We start from the raw sequence: 16,845 nt of genomic DNA on the forward strand, positions 1-16,845 counted from the left end.
AGACACGCACAGCCTTTTGGGGTGTGGGTGAAATCAATTTCTTGGGCACAACTCATCTGGGGACGAGGGATCAGCGATCCTGCAGCCTGCTGCGACATGTTCACAGAACCTTCAAGCAGCATTATAGAGAGTATAATAAGCATGAAATCACCAGAATGAGACCCCTGGAAGAGATTGTTAAATTAATAAGCCAGTAGGAAAGAGAATAAAGGAGACGTTGGTGCTCTGTGTCCTTTATGACATTGATATGAGGTTTTCAGGAGTGGCGATATGAAAAGGTTTGCATTGGTTTATCCCTCTGGGTGTCTGCAAATACCTGCCATCTATATTTGAACATGGCTGATAGACTGATGGTTGGCTGCAGAGATTTTGAATAAAGCTGTATCAAGCAGCACCTCCTCCGTCTCCCCTCACCTCTGGTGCTGTGCATTCTTTCTGCCATGATATGTTCATGAGATATTAGTAGCTAGAATTTGAAAGTGATTTGATGAGTGAAAGTACGTCTTGCCTTTTGTTTGTAGACGTAAGCAATGCAGCTTCCTTCCCTTTTGTCCGTTGAAGCCGAGTTGTAAGCCCTAACATTGGGAATATCAGGGGAATACTCTTTTCCTGCTGCAGTAACACAAGTGCTATTGCCCCTTGCTAATTGGACGCAACCAAGCTGAAATTCTTAATTAACTGTCAGAGCCTCAGTGAAGTTAATTAGAGAACACTTGCAACTAATCTGGAGCTCCTTGAATCGGTGACAATTGGAAACACAAGATCTTCCACCACAGACACAGACAGAAACAGACACAAACACACACACACACACACACACTCTCTCTCAATTTATTATCATCGAGAAATAAAATCAAAACAATCCCACATTTGGCATTCCTCAATCGTAGAGGCGTAACGACCACTTCCCCTTCCCTGATGGACTGTTTTGAACACAGACTATCAGAGAGAATAAGCAACTAAATGAAGTGAGCAGCAGAAATCATACCCTGGTGTCAACCATCTTGACTGCCAAGACATTTGGAGTCCTCTATGTGAAAGCTGCATGGCTCAATGCCATTAATCAAGTATCAAAATAAAACATCACAGCTGCTTTTTCCTGTTTACATGTAGGACTGTTTCTTATTAAAGAACTTTCAAAAATATGAATTAACGTGCTTTATAAATTCCATATGTGAAATACTTGTGTTGAAAGGTGCTCCTGAATTCACAGTGTGTGTCTGTGTGCGTGTATATGTTTTCTCACTGTTATTGGGGTTGTCGCCGATGATATGATGCCGCCCACTCCAATACCACAACAGCAGGGTTGCATCCCTGGACCCGGAGACGATGTAGCAGTCTCCTCCGATGTAAGATTCTGACCTGGCCAGACACGTCACAACATCCCAGTGGCCAAAAACTATCTGGGTCAGCTTGCCTATAAATGACAGCAGTTCATATGTAATTTCAGTGCTGGTTGGTGAAAACCTGCTGTAGGTAACAAAGCACCATTTGAGTATCATATGAAATAGTTCATTCATATTCAAGTTAAACTTTCTGGTTTGTGATCTTAAAATAAAGCAATGCAGACCTCATTTAGTTTTATTGTGGCATGACTTTATTGGTTTAACCCAGAAGAGTGATTTTTAATCACAATTTGTTGCATTTGAATGATTTTTAAATATCTAAATTGGCCTAATATTTGCTATTTCACAAGATAAAAACTTGCAATCCTATTGTGAGCCAGTGGATTCATGCTTTGACTTTAGGCACCTTGAACCCCAAGTTTGGAAACCATGAGTGAAATTATGCTTGTGTGTTGCTTACATTATTATCTAGTAGTAGTAGTATAAGACGACCCTGTGAAATCAGCTGCTTTTCCTACATACCAATATCTGATTATCAGTGGAAATTATTATTTTCTTTAAATCACCAAGTTGCACTGTATTGTAGTGTAGCCATCCTTTTTTTTTTCGACACGGCTTGTCAGGAGAGAGCAGTGACAGAACTGTATTATTCCCATCATAGAGCTCAGTCCTCCACACATCAGTGCACACCTATAGAGGAAATAGAGTTTACACTGTAACCTACCTGTCTCGGAGGAGTACACACGAAAGCTCTTGTCCCAGAAGCCACACACCAGGATGTAGCGGTTGTCAGCTGTCACCACAAAACACTGTGTGGTGATTTGGATGCTCTGGTCCACTAGGTCTGTGATCTGACGCTTGTTGCTTCCAGTATTGTTTGCTATGAATACAAACAAGAAAGAGAGAAAAAAAAAAAAACTAAACAGAAAACCAGAATAGGTGTCAATGGGTGAAGAATTTCTAGGTTATTAACTTGGCACCTTCCAGCTAACACAGACATAAAAAAAGTCAGTGATGTGTGTTTTGTTTGTCTGCTTGATGCTGCATTTTCCATTCAAAACAATGATGCTTACTCACCGACCAGGGAATCTATCTCTATGGGTAGGTGATGGGCCTGCTCCAGAGAGTAGCCTGGTGCTCCTCGAAGGCCTGGAATCAGACAGAGATGCATGAGGAAATGAATCATTGGAACTATACACACATGCACACCTCCCTTTTCAGAGCCCGGTTAATTCATGATCTCTTCCAAGAGATGGAAGTCTTGGAGGTCCATCAGAAATATTTCCATCTGTCTTCCTGGGCAATTTTTTTGGTGGAGTGTCAAACTGAATGGAGATATTTTATCCACGTGAGAGTATCTGGAGTCGGTTTAAAAACAGCAACATGTCTGAAAATATGGAGGTCTTATTATCTTCATTATTCCGAAAACCCAAGCCACATTTCTCTCCTTTCCGACAGGATGGCAAGGGTGCTGCAGCTGTGTTCATTAGTGTGGGAGCAGCCAGAGCAGCCACACAGTGCGGACTCTTTGGTCCGGAGCTCAGTGTGTTTCTACAGTGACAGATGGGGACGTGTGAGGAGAATGTGGTGCAGTTGTGGCCTAATTTCCTAGTAACCATTGCTTTGGCCCTCTGACCCTGAGGTGAGGCTGATTCTCAGGGAGGGGTGCTGTGGGTAATGTTGCTCACACATGTCTGAGAAGGAACATGTGGAAACACTCACGGTCAGCTTACCTGGGAGGTGCTAGGCTCTAACGTATTTGGCTGGCTACAGCTCTATTAAGAGCAGCGAGGCTGTTTGTGTGTGACGGTGATGAAGTAATTTTACAGGCTGCTGCTGTGGTAGGCATCACATGTGGTGTGGCATACTTTTTTTTTTTTTAAACAAGGCCATATGTGTGTGTTTGAACGTATCACCTGCCATGGGAGTTGAGGTCTACTCACCAACAGTGTTGTGCCAACGGTTGACGGCAAATAGGCGGCTGCAGGTGACGGTGACAACAGCAGGTATGTTGAGATGTGGCAGGGTGTTGGCGGCCACGTGAGTTACTGGCGAATTGGATGGAAACTTCAAAACCATGATGACGTCCTGCTGCATCTGGTCCTTGAACATGAGCGGACTCTGTGGAAGGAAACACTATTGAGTAGAAGAGAGAAAAGTCAAAGTGTAGAGAAGTGTGGGGGGTGTGATGGTGGGAGAGGGCAACAGATACAGGAAAGAGGAGCCGGAGGAATAAGGGGAAGGAGAGGTAACAGGAAGGTGGTGGATGGATAGGATGAAAAAAGTAGGATGGAAAGATGGGAGAAAAAGAATGGAAACAGGCAATTAGTGTGGAGGTTGGAGGAAAAAGTAGGTTCAGACACAGAGGAAAGCTTCATGCACTGCACCGTCCCGACAGTACAGTCAGACAAGGGACTGGCCAGCAGGGGTAAGACATGGAAAACTGGAATGGAGTTTACTGCACATATGAGATGGTACATACATGACGCTTATGTATCAGAAAGATTCAGCTCCACAAAGAAGCGTTTGCTTCAGTCCCCACTAAATTTCAACACCATCTTTACAACCCAGGCTTAAATTACATACATGTGTAGTTCGAGTGCAAGCAATGGAGAAGACACTAATACTGACAATATGCCGAGACTCCAGCTCTCATTTCATTCTGAGTACCGGAGACTTTTGACAGGGGTGGACAGAAGTGGATGAAAACATTCACATCTTTTGGAAAAGTGGGAAGCCTGGCTAAAAGGTCTCAGAGGTATCTGCCTTACAAAGTTTCAGGTAGAGAGAGAAACAGAGAGAGCCATGTGGGGATAATGAGGGCTTGACTGGCTATTACATGGATTAGACAGGGAAGAGGAGCTTACAGCAGAAAGAGGGAGCTACTAGGCCAGTAGGGAGCACTCTTCCCTTTACACTGCTGCTAGCAGGCAGTAGCAGCTATAAAACAGTGCAGATAACTGGCTATGAAATTTTGTTACATTGCGGGCTTGACCGACATGAAGTCATGACTTGTGAAATATTTATCTTTGGTGTAAAAGAGTGGATTGAAGGAAATCGAGGACATCGACATCATCTCAATCTTGCACCTCTCAATAAAATCAGGCACACTAACACACACACCATCCTCTCTTACAAAAGCCCACGCAGACACCACTACCAAAGATGCAGGGAGTTTTCCCAGCGTGCTCATTGCCCTCACCAGGTGCATGGCGGAGCTGCGTGGAGGATGTGGCTCAATAAGCAACTGAGATGGCGTCTGTCCATAGCGCTGGATCTGCGCCTCTGTGGCCTGCGGGAGAGAGAGAGAAGGAGAGAGAGAGCGGCTGTCACAATCAATATGCATCAAAGTGATGGGTCAATGCGTTACTTGACAATGCAAGCAAATCCTAACTCAGCCGCGCCTCTGAGGAAAGGGAGGGGGGAGAAAGGAGAGGGGTGCACTCCCAATCCTCCCAATCCGCCTTGGTGCTCCCCCTTCCCCCCTCAGCCTGCAGAGTCATCCAAGTGTTAGTATGGAAGAGACAAGCCTTTTCCTATTAACATGCTTCAGTTAACCATTCCCATTTCCAGGCGCAGGGGCCCCCACTGCACAAACGTTAACCTGGAGTGACATCCAGCTAGGACTGCGGCAGACCGGCCCACTTTTAGATGTTATTATGCTTGAAACAAAGGCAAAAAACATGTGTATGTCCACACACATGTATGGAACAGGCACAAAAAAACCACAAGCAGACTCTCATGATTTGGATTAAGGTACCTTGATGAAAGGTAATTTATGGGTTATAAACTATGAATGTGCTTGTGACTGAGAAGGAAAGAAAACTAAAAATAGCACAATTCCCACTCTGAGAAGGGGAAAAAAAAACAACACACTAGATGTATCAAACAATTGACTATTATTAGAAAATAACTTCCGTTTAAATAGACAAAGGATCTTCTTTGCCTCGAGTGAGAGAGAGAAAGAGGAAAAAAAAAGCAAGCGGTGCTGAGCTTGACTGAAAGTGGGGCACTCCACGGTGGGAGTGATTGATGTGACTGGAGCCACTTCCACCATCAGAGGGGAGCTTGTAGACGTCCGTCAATGCCACTGTGCACAATGGAACATACATCGCTCAGCCTTTCGCCCGCCCTTCTGACTGCCTGGGTGACTAGCCCTCATTTTCCTGTGCCTGTACAAACCACTCACTATCAAAAGGACCCATTGGGTAGCACATGCCAGAATGGGAGATGTGAAACAGGAAGTTTGGAGGTGATGCTGAATTAGGACAGGCCACCTGCAAGCCAAACAGTCACCCCAAGACCCCCTGGTCACTTCCTCTCTTCTACAGCACCAAAGAAGGCGTTGTCAACGTTGTTGAGCGCTGTTGCACAGCAGTGAAAGTTTAATTTGAGTTGCTGAACACATTTGGCAACCATTAAGCATTAGTCAGTATTTCTTTACAACGCAGTCCGTCAAGTAATAAGCAACTGACATTATGGCTATTTAAGGTTAGGTTTGGGGTGAAGGTCACAATGTCTGTTCAAATAAAGAAATTTGATACAAAGATCATAAAGGCTGAGTGGGCCATGTGGAAAACATCACCATATTTCTTGTCATGTTTCTATTACCAGGCAAACTGCACAACTGCATGTCCCATTTTGGAAGTCTTAATGACCAAAAGTTATTTCTACAGAGTAAGGGGCACAGAGATTTGTGTCTATGTGTTTATGTTCTCGTGAGAGTTGGTGTGGAGGAAGGGCATCTGACACGCTGAAGGTTAACTCAAAAACATGCTCTTCCACTAGATGATCAAAACATGTCAATATCTCTCAGGTGCTTCAGCCCTAATCCTCTCTGAGGAATGTCAGAAACTTATCTCCATTTTAGTTTGTGATGGAGAGCACTTAACCGGCAGTTCATTAGTCACTTCAGGCCCTGCGTTTTGGCTGATAAGTGACATTTATTGCCAAAGCCATCTGGACGATCTCCCCTCCCAGCAATAAATCGGCTTGCTTGGATGAGCACCAAACATCTATCATAACACTGTGTCGACCTGTCTGTCTGTCTGACTGACTTTGCATCCAATTTTGGCAAAAGGCTTCAGATGTGAGTGGCTGCATCTCTCTCTCTGTACCTGGTGACAGTGACTCTGTGGAGGATGGTCCCCCAGAAGCATCTTCCAGTGCACTCATGCAACGCAGCAACAAAGCAGCTCTGTAGGACAGAATACAGACATGGCCTTGCATTGACCCGCTAAGCAGTGTGGGATCCTGCTGAGTCACAACACCTGAGATCAGTGGTGGCAACTACAAATATGAAGCTGTTCCACCTTTCACCTTCTGACAGATGCCATAGATAACAGACAGCAAATTGTGTTTACTCTGTATCTGCCTTTTAAGTTACATGAACAGATTTTTATAAATGGACCGAAACAGCACAGAGGCCACACAGGTATATTAAACTACAGTTAAACATGGCAATTACACACATGATGACGCTGTCCGTTCTTTACATGCCACTGAGAATTAGTTTGGGGTGAGCTTATCTGGATCTATTTTAATCCTTAAGTACAAACAAAGAATTGGCCTGAGGGTGTTCTTTGACTGACAGCCCAGGACTTGTTATATGCATGACTGTACATCGTAGCAGAAACGTCTCAAACAACGTGTCCACCAGGAGGAGACTGCCTTTAATCATCACAGACAGCGCACTTTGAATCCTACATGCCGTGACATACATATAAAGGAAGTTATCATTAAGGTCAAGCTTTTAAACACTCCTGTCCCACCACCATGGGAACATCAAGGTGAAATCAAATTAAGTGCGTCAGAGGCTTCAAAGTGCTTCATTGGCTGGCCACAGCACACTTTGTTCATTCAGAGGGGGACGGGAGGGGCGGTGGAAGCTGAGGAGAAATAGAGTCCCACTGATGAATAATTTGTCTGTTTACTTCTGACTGACACAGCAGGGTCTGAATCAAGGGGGTGCTGTCATGTTTTTCCATAAGAGAAGGCTGTCAAGAGAGGCATCACTGTGAAGGACTGCTGTTCCGGCAGTGTGCCCAGTAGAGCTGTCACCGTGGCCTCAACCAGAGGCTCCGCAGCATGTCAGAAGGTGTCATCATTTCCATCTGACACATGCACGGAAATTATCTCTCATGACCTCTAATTTCTTGACATTTCAGATGCCTTAATTGTTGTGACTAATGCCAGATCTGCAGTTTCACCTGTCAGGTCCAGAATGAATCAATACCCTGGAGTCAATTGTCACATTTCAGCAGGTCTTTGTAGACATTCACTGGGCACGTTTCCACGCATCGCCTCACTGACTCAGCCAGGCAGCTCCCAGACCAGCCTACATGGGATCAGTGCAGTGGTGAACAGTAAGGCGACGATAATGCAGCGATGTTGCAATAGATTCTGCATGAAATCACCAACCACAATAGAACCGCTCTAATCAAATCAACCTGGAGAATTACTGTAATCTATTTAGGAAATAATAATAATAATAATAATAATAATAATAATAATAATAATAATAATAATAATAATAATAATAATAATAATAATAATAAAGCCTATGTGTTTTTGAGGTTTGGGAGTGACTGCCAAATAATCTGTGTTAGAATTGCCAGTGTGCATGAAAAAGGAAATAAAAACATGACATTTTAATGCAGGATACTGCTGGGATATAGGGTTTAAATATAAAGGGTTATACTTCATATTACAGGGAGAAAAAGCCTCCACCTAGCATGAGAGACCTGACTGAAGGTATGGTGTGTCTTAATTAGTGCTCATCATAGCAGCATTACATCAGCTGTAATTACATGAACCACTTCCTTTCTCCTGCAAAAATACATTTTCATGTCACAACAACGAGTGCATCAACTGGGCACAATTAGGGGATATGAGTAGCAGGCTTCCTAACTAGCCAACTACAGTACTGTCATCTCTCAGGGTAAGAGTAGGCAGAATGGAAGACAGCTTAAGACCTCTAAACCTGCTGCGAAAAAAAAAAAAAAAAAAAGGCATCATCTAAAACTGTTCTCGGAATTATGAAAACCAAGCCTTCCACAGTATGGTTTGGCAATTAGATCAGCCAAATCTTCTGCAGGTGATTTGCATAGTGGTCACTTGATAAATAAAGGCGCCCCTGGAAGTGACAGTATATAAATGACTTGTTTTGCAGACAGCAGATGGTGGATATCACAGGGAGAGACGAGCTCACACTGGAAAGTACCACAATGCGTGCCAGCTGCTGCCGTCTCTGGTCTCCTTTCCCCCCAACGCAATTTAGCTATTCACAAGAACTACGGTTGAGCTGATAGATATTCAATTAATTAGTTAAGAACAAGAGGATTCACTCCCTCATCTATTGACTGACTGACCTCATGTGATTGATCAAAAAGCTCAGTCAGATTCACTGATCTGATTAGGCTATGGCGCATACAGTATATAAAGAGAAGAGCACAGAATTGCAATGTTAAGAAGATCTTTGAATAATGTAGACAGATATTAAAAGAGTAGTCTTTAACTTAGAGAAAGGAAATTAATATCTCAGGTCATCATGAAATGACACTAATCTAAAAGGCAAACTTCATGAGTCAGCAGCTTTGCTCAGATATCTCACAGGTTACATTTGCATGACACAATAACTGATTGACAGATGCATGATTTGAATGCTCCCGGAGCTCCAGCACATGCCAGGACAAATAGAGACAGGAAGTTGTGCCTATGGTGATTAAAAGAGGGGGGAGGGGCTCAGTCACCATGGTAATGTGTGTGTGTGTGTGTGAGTGTGTGTGCTACCTCTCTGAGTTGAGGGTCAGTGATACTGTCCAGGTTGACGGAGCCCTCGTAAGTCAGGTAGTGAAAGACGTTGAGGGCGCGCACCGCCTCTGGGCCTCGCTGCTTGTAGCCGAAAATAAGGTCAATCCACTGATGCAGCTGACATGACACAAACTCGCTTTCCAGGGCCTGTCAGAGGAGTACAGGGCAATTAGAGGTGAGAGGCATACCAGCAGCGCACAACACATGGGCCAAAAGACACAACACAAAGTGTACCTCAGCACAACAGTGAGCACAACAAAGCAAGGGACTACTTTATTGGATTACAGGTGATCTACCAGGATGTTAAAGAGTGCTATAAGAGAGAAGGTGATGTGCAAATAAGGATAAATATTCAACCTTTTTAAATGCACATAAAAATGATTAAGTTCTGTTCTGTAAATCCTGCTCGCATGTCACATTTCTTTAACCACTTGGAAAAAAAACCCGACCATTTTTGCACAAATGCAAAAACATTGGTTCAATACTCACAGGCACCCATTTTATTGTAAAACCTTCTGCAGGAGCAACATTGGTAAACTACTCATGAACGTGAAAAAGGGGACAAAATATCTGGTTAGTGGGAGATTTGCGATAAGATTTCGGGCTGATAATCATTGTGAAAACACCTATGGAATCCATGCAGTGCCTGCTTGATGTATTGTTCAACAATGCGGTACAATATAATTCCCATACATGCTGGTGGAAGGCTTTGCTGGAGGAATTTACACTCCTCCCCTCGCGTCAGGAATAACAGCCATTACCAACAAAGCCTGCTCGAGCACACAGAGGCAGAGTTTGCCACAGGGCATATCACTACAATTGAAAGTGGCACATGCAAAGATGGGAAGTGGGAGGAGGCGAGGGAGGAAAGGAGGGAGTAAGAGAAGGAGGGAAGGAAAGAGAGTGAAAGTGAAAGACGGGGGTGGGGGGCAGGCAGAGAGATTCACTGACAGAAAGGAAATAATAGAGGAAGCAAGTGTGGTCTAGCGAGGGAACAGAACAAAAGAAAGACAAAAAAAAGAAAGGGGGCAGAGGACTATGATTTTCTGGGCATGTGAACACACTGGTCTGCGAATGTAACACTACGAGGCAACATCACGCATGTATCCTTCAACAGTGAGAAAATATCTACTGTAATCCCTTTTTTCCTCCTACAGTCATCCTCTCTCCTTGTTTTGGAGATGCAGACATGCCCATAACAACTCCCAGCCTCTCCTTCTATTCTCCCCTTCACCCCCCCACTCTGCCAGTATACAAGCCTGTTAAGGCCCGAGCAGGCAGTGTTGTGGGCAGAGCACAGGGAAAGGTCACCACCATAAGGCCAACCCAGCTCTGTCACTCTGGCTGAAAAGGTCAAGTGTGTTTCCACCGTCTCCTTTAAACCTGGTCCAAAAACACAGTGGTCCCTAACCTCGAGATACAGAACATGTATTAAATGTTTCAGGGAAGAAGCCACTTATTGAGTTTAAATTGGAAAGTGGTGGCATATGAAGAATTCTGTATTATTATTCTATTCTCTACCTCTGACACAAAATAATAACAGCAGGACGTGGCCTGAAGCATGATGATGCTGTGCACAGTATTTCACAGGATTTCTTTTAATGACCAAATTTAATTTGAAAGTATTTTTTTTTTACCACCAACAATATAGAACTCATGACCCATTAAAAAGTGTGCATGTGTTGAAAACATTACCAGACAACTGAACCCAAAAGTGTTTATCGCATATTTTTTGCAAGATGTTTTTTCATAATTTAGTTCTTTTCAGTTTCCTGGGAAAATAATTCCACATTAACAGAAGAACGAAGAAGATTATCTAATGGAAAGAAACAGTCTGGATCTCCATCTCTGTCCCTTCTGAAAACTGCTGGGAATAGCTGTCTACATGTTTATAGGCTGTCAGTGATAAACGTGCCCACTCAGATGCAAAAGGTCCAGCACACTGCCAAAGTGATGAGGCCCGGCATTACAGAAGGTAACGCTATAGACCAAACTTTTCCACAGTCCTGTCCTTTAGTGACATCACTGAGGTGAGGGGTACAGCGTTGGTATTGAGCGGTGCACTTTATTAGATGGTTCATGAATCAGACAAGGGGACACAGATGCTTGGGAAGGTTAGAAGAGTGAAAGTCGATTTATTCACTACAGTAAGAAGGAAAAGTGAAAAGTTAAGATTTAATTATGCAGATGAATTTAAAAGCTACATTTAAATATATTGCCTCTGTTTTGTATATTTATCTAGGAAGTATTATACATGATATATATGGTCCAATGTATATACATGATAGTGTGAGAGCAAAGTTCACCTCTGCCGCTATATGATGAACATTGTTCTATTGGTGAAATGAATATTTACTGGGACAATAATTGACTATTCATCCAGTTAAATGTGTATGTGTGTATATAGCTGGTGTAGTTTTCAGTACTACTTCTGTTATTACAACAAAATCAGCAGGTGGATGAGGGAAAACTATTTTAAAGAGACAGAAGACCAGAAAAGGTTAAAGATTGTGTTCCATTTGTGGTAATTAATAAGATATGGCTTTCTCCAAAGATTTTATCGTGCGGCAATAAACCTCACTTTGGATAGAATAATAAAACCAAGGACTTTGGAAGGTGATGCATATGCCAAAAGCTTACCATTCTGTTTATTCGAACAAGGTCTTCAGGCTTTTTGGCCCATGCTGGTAAGTCCACATCAGAAACCAGAGTCCTGTCTTCCCTCATTCCCAGATGGTAGCCGTTGCTGTTGACGAACATCTCGGGGAGGTAGTAGAACTCAGGAATGAGTTCCTGCATTTTTAAAAGAAGAGAGATACTCATGTTAACTGACAAGACCACAGAGTGTAAAGCTACAGTTTTCACCATATAACCTAACGCCTAAAGATTCAGCCAAGTGCAAGAAATAACATATGTGAGGACAGAGCCATGAAAAACAGCGAAAAAAGGTTCTGTGTCCCACTGAGATGAAGTGAGAATTCAAGGGGGAAGGTAACACAAACAAACTAAACAGCAGGCCATGAGGAGGCGGTGAGAGGTGCTAGTCCAGTTATTCCAGGCAGAGGTGTTAGGTGTGTTAAATGAATCTGGGGCTGAGTAGCGTTTCTCTCGCTGGTCTCTCGGCTCATGTGATGGGGTCAGGACCTCACAGTGGAGGGGAAGTCAGCGTGGTAGCACCCTACATAAAGTCTGCTGTGATTCCATACACTGAAGAAGAGAGCAAATATTTACCCGAGGTTTGAGACGAGTCTTTTCCTGATGGACTTTCTCTGTGCTGACAGACCGTACTTGTGTTTTTACATTTTTCAGGCCATCGGGTACACAGGGTGTATACTTTACATTAATGTGGACCATTTTGCAAGTCATATAATATGTTTTTCAAAGGACTTCTAACCCTCCAGGTAATCATTTATTCATCATGAACTTCAACTTGAGATTTGCTTAAGATTTGCACTCTGTGACATATTTGGATAGCTGAACTTACTAATTTTTTATATTTTACTTTCATTTTCCTTAAAAAACAAAACAAAACTGCATGTACAAAGTTGGTTGTAAGAAATTTAAATGCCATAACATTGTTGAAAGCAGGTCAATTTGGATAGACATTTGCTTTAAACTGCAAAAAATTTTTGACAAAAACAGATTATGACGTATCTCAATTGAAATCAGTCCAAAAACTGTGTCATGATAGCAGTCTGCCTGTGTTGCAATCTCTTTAAGAAAAGGTATTTGCTACAAAAAAGATGACTGTTTCATAGGATTTTTCAGTACCCTCTCTCCATTATCCACCTGATCTGATCTAGCTAAGGAAGGATGAGAGTGAAGCATCTGCACATTGAGACATGTGCACACAAGGAATGTAGGTCCTCTGCTCATTAGAAAACATACACACAAGACATGTTAAATGTTGTAGTCTGTCTCTTAGCCGGAGACTATAAAGGAAGGTGCAAGGCGGTATTTTAACTCCGTGTATCAGGCTTGTTTTATGATTGCTTTGTTGTCAGATTGAGTGGTTGTATGGAGTTTTATATTGCCTATGGGATATATAATGTGCAGAGCTCTCAGGCCCCCATAAATCAGGGGGTTTTGAGAAAGCGAGTTAGCATGACACGGTACAGGCCAATAACCCTGCTGCTCTGCTGTTGGTCACATTTCACCCTTTGCACGCGACAGCGAGGGGAGTACAGCCATTCCTCTCCGTTTCCCTCTGTCTCTCACATGCTCAAACGCAGGCACACACACACTCCAGCACACTTTTCCTCCTTTTTTTCGTTTGTAAACTTCCTGCCGTAACTCACCGCCAAGCCGTTAAAACTGCCAGCTCCGTTTTCAAGCCACCCTCCCATGGCAGCCATTAATTCTGCAACAGCATCGTAATGGGCTAACAAGTCAATCACACAAGCTTCCATTGCTTTACACTGTGTCACCCTAATGACATGTTCGTCAAAATCTGTCACCAGTGGAGTGCTGCTGGATTCCTTCAGACAGCATGGTGGCAGTTTGTGTGTGTATGTGAAAGTATGTGTGGTTGTGTGCCCACTACTTCTGGTGGGGAAAAAAGAAAAGAAAGTCTGCTTCATATTTGTCTATGGGTGGCTGTGCCAGCTTAACATAACTGTGTGTGCACCATGAAATAAATGAGAGGTATGGATGCACATTTATAATGGGCTGGTCAAGGAGGTGAGGCTTGGTCAGCCCAGGGTTGTTTCCATTTGACTTGCTCTTTTAGGAGGTCATCCCCATCAGGGGTTAAGCCTCCCTCGATCTTGTCATCATTACTGCTGGAGAAGTCCAGGGTTAATGACGGAGGGACCTTGGTAAAAACAAGCCGCCTTTTAATCAGGGCCCTGATGGCTTTCTTAGTGTGCTGGGCCCAAGCTGACCTTAACCCCCAAATCTCTGCTGAGTCTAAGTTGCTACATTGTGACTGTGTATGCCACTTGCTTTTCTGTCTCTATGTGTGTTTTCTTAATTCAGTCTATTTTAGACAGAACTAATTTAAAACCAGATTTGAAGGCATGCACAGAAAATTCTGAGAAATAACAGATGAGGATTATAATAAAAGTAACAGTGTCAAATCTTAAGAAGGTAATCAGTTTTTAGCGGGGTATTGCCTCACATTTACCCCTATTGCACCATGACTAAACCAAACAAGCTGTTGTGTAATATTTCCCTCTTTCTAATACATTATGAAATAGTGTTAGTAATCCACCATTGTCCCCCACAGTATGGCAACTCTCCTGATAGATCAGGAGCCATCCTGTGTGTGTAAAAACAGATGTGTGCAGACATACAAGTAGTTGAAAGTAGGCTGTATTTGTTAACAGGGTGGTGTTTGACTATTCAGCTCTTTGCCGGCCTGCAGCTTTCTGTCTTTGCCTCACATAGATTGTTGTCTGCTCTCCCCAGATCCTGGCAAGAAAAAGCTCTGTCTGTACATAAAAGACTAAATTTTAAATAGGTTTTGTCATTAATGCTTTATTAATTGCCTGGGGCAACATTACCCAGTGCAGGGTGTGTTAGAAATATATGACACTTTGAGGTCAGTGCGTATCCCTGCTGCGTGCTATGCAGTGGGCAAAATGGAGGCGAATCAGCAGGGTTCAGCGTTTTTCTGTGACTGCTCTGCGAAATTGCAGAGGGAGGGCTTTGTCTTTCTCTCAAATGTAGCCTTTGTTCAAAGTGATGAGTGCTTGTATGCACAAATATAAAATATGTCTACCTCTGAGATAGTTTTTTTTTTTTTTTTCGCAAGTGATAAATCAAATGTACATTTCTAAGTGCGTGGGGTATTCCAGTGCACCATCTTGTGATCCACTCTTTGGATGAGACATTTATAATTAATAGTATATATTTTTGCAGTGCTGTTGAGGCTCATTGGCTGAGGAGGGCGAGCACAGCAATAGAGAGGCTCGGTATGATTATACTGTAAATTGTACGTGCTCCAATTTCTCTAATAGACAGCTGCACGTAAACACACATATGTAAATACATTTATGATTATGATTGTTGTTTGAATTGGACACCAAACACTGCAAGTCTCTAAACCAGCCTGATCAAAGTAAGTGGCAAAGATACACGCATATATATATATATATATATATATATATATATATATATATATATATATATATAAAAAAAAGATGATTTCAGGATTGAGGGTACAACTTTGTATCCACCACATTACAAACCCTAGATTGTATTGCTTTGAGTTTGTTTTGACTCACCTTCACGTCTGAGGTGTCCCTCTGGCAGTTTCTCCAGGAGCGGGTAATGCCTGAAAAGGTGCGGTCAGGATGGTCAAATTTGTTGTTACTGGCACTGAGGAAAAATGTGGTGAAGGGCTCCTGGAGAGAAAGAAAACCACAAAGATCACAGTCTCATCTCTGTCCAAATTTAAAGTCATCTCACTGCATGTCTGTGAAACTGCAGGATTACATATCTAAAGTACATAGTGAATAGTGCTAATCCTCTGTATTATTTCGCTGTTATTCTTTTGTGCAGCAGACTGAGGCATACAGTATCTGCAGAGATCAGTCATTCACTGTATCCAAGCCTGAGGGAAAATTAATTAGTGTTCTTCCTGAGTACAGCACGCCATAATGATAATTGGCTCAAATTTGGTTTTCTCAGCCTGAGATGGCGGCCCTTGCCGGTTTGGAGCGGATGGATCACTCAGCGGATGGAAGAAAGGGATTGCGGGAACAAACCCACAGAGGGCAATCTAGCGGCTGTCAAGGGAGGTCCTTAGCTTCATCAGCTGCTTTCTACTAATGATGGGAGAGGAAAAATATAGTAACACCCCTTTAAGTTTTTTCAAATTAATAAACTGATGTCAAAATCAAATGATAACCAACAAAAAAATGCTGTGGTGGTTGTAAGAGCTTGTTTTGTGGGGAACAGATTGGAAGTGTGTGTGCCTCCTCCTCTCCCAGAGTAAATGAGGACAGTGCTCAGTAACCTTGATGGACATGTCTCCAGCGCTCACTGGGTAGCCTGAAACACATAAACCTGTCACAGCAGCCTCTGTAAATCATTACCCAGCCACTCTTTATTTAGTTCACATATGCCGGTTTACTGGCCTGTGAAATGTGTTTTCTGAGCGCCATTGGTCTAACTCAGGTCCAATCAAATTGAGATGTCGAGCTGTTTCCTGTGCTGAAGCCGACAGACGTCAAAGTAACAACGTCATCAAGTCTGACAAGCAACAATCAGCTAATGCGGAGTCAAAAATGAAAAGCTGTCTGAGAATAGGGGTTCGACTTCATTTTGATTCGGATGCTTGACTAATTCAGGGATTTTGAACACAATATAATCATGGCTGTGAGGGTGGCAGAAGGAGTAATTTTACTCACTATTCTGACAAGCCAGTGCAGGGTGGTGGCCGCAGTGGAGTAGTGGGAGTTGTAATGACAAGGTGGCGTCTGCTCGTCTTCCCATGTCTCGTAGCGTTCAGCGTAGAATGCTGCACGTTTTGGATTCAGAGCACCAACAGGCTGGAAAGAAAATAAGCATCTAAAAGATTCAGTTCCTGCAGTCAAGTAATTTTTTATTTGCCTGTTTAGGCAAAGTTTCTTATTTAAGTCATATTCTTTGTGAAGGCAGACAAGATTTATGTTGACACAGTTCTACAGTTACATGAACACATTTTGGAAGCTTAAGTAAACACACTGCTCTACGTGTCTCT

At 42.9% G+C, this 16,845-nt stretch overlaps 1 protein-coding gene across 2 annotated transcripts in view; it reads right to left on the reverse strand.

Moving 5' to 3' along the window:
* Window positions 1-16,845, reverse strand: part of nbeab (neurobeachin b) — a 185,390-nt gene that overhangs the window by 4,822 nt on the left and 163,723 nt on the right. For both annotated transcript variants that reach the window (XM_029516791.1, XM_029516790.1), the window contains 9 exons: window positions 16,514-16,654; window positions 15,386-15,505; window positions 11,799-11,951; window positions 9,138-9,305; window positions 4,549-4,638; window positions 3,290-3,482; window positions 2,424-2,495; window positions 2,071-2,226; window positions 1,247-1,417 (listed from right to left, as the gene is read on the reverse strand). In XM_029516791.1, the coding sequence (XP_029372651.1) occupies window positions 1,247-1,417; window positions 2,071-2,226; window positions 2,424-2,495; window positions 3,290-3,482; window positions 4,549-4,638; window positions 9,138-9,305; window positions 11,799-11,951; window positions 15,386-15,505; window positions 16,514-16,654 (1,264 nt within the window). The remainder of the gene's footprint in view (window positions 1-1,246; window positions 1,418-2,070; window positions 2,227-2,423; window positions 2,496-3,289; window positions 3,483-4,548; window positions 4,639-9,137; window positions 9,306-11,798; window positions 11,952-15,385; window positions 15,506-16,513; window positions 16,655-16,845) is intronic.

The sequence above is a fragment of the Echeneis naucrates genome, chromosome 13 (assembly GCF_900963305.1).
Source record: "Echeneis naucrates chromosome 13, fEcheNa1.1, whole genome shotgun sequence".
In the NCBI taxonomy this organism is placed as follows: Eukaryota; Metazoa; Chordata; class Actinopteri; order Carangiformes; family Echeneidae; genus Echeneis; species Echeneis naucrates.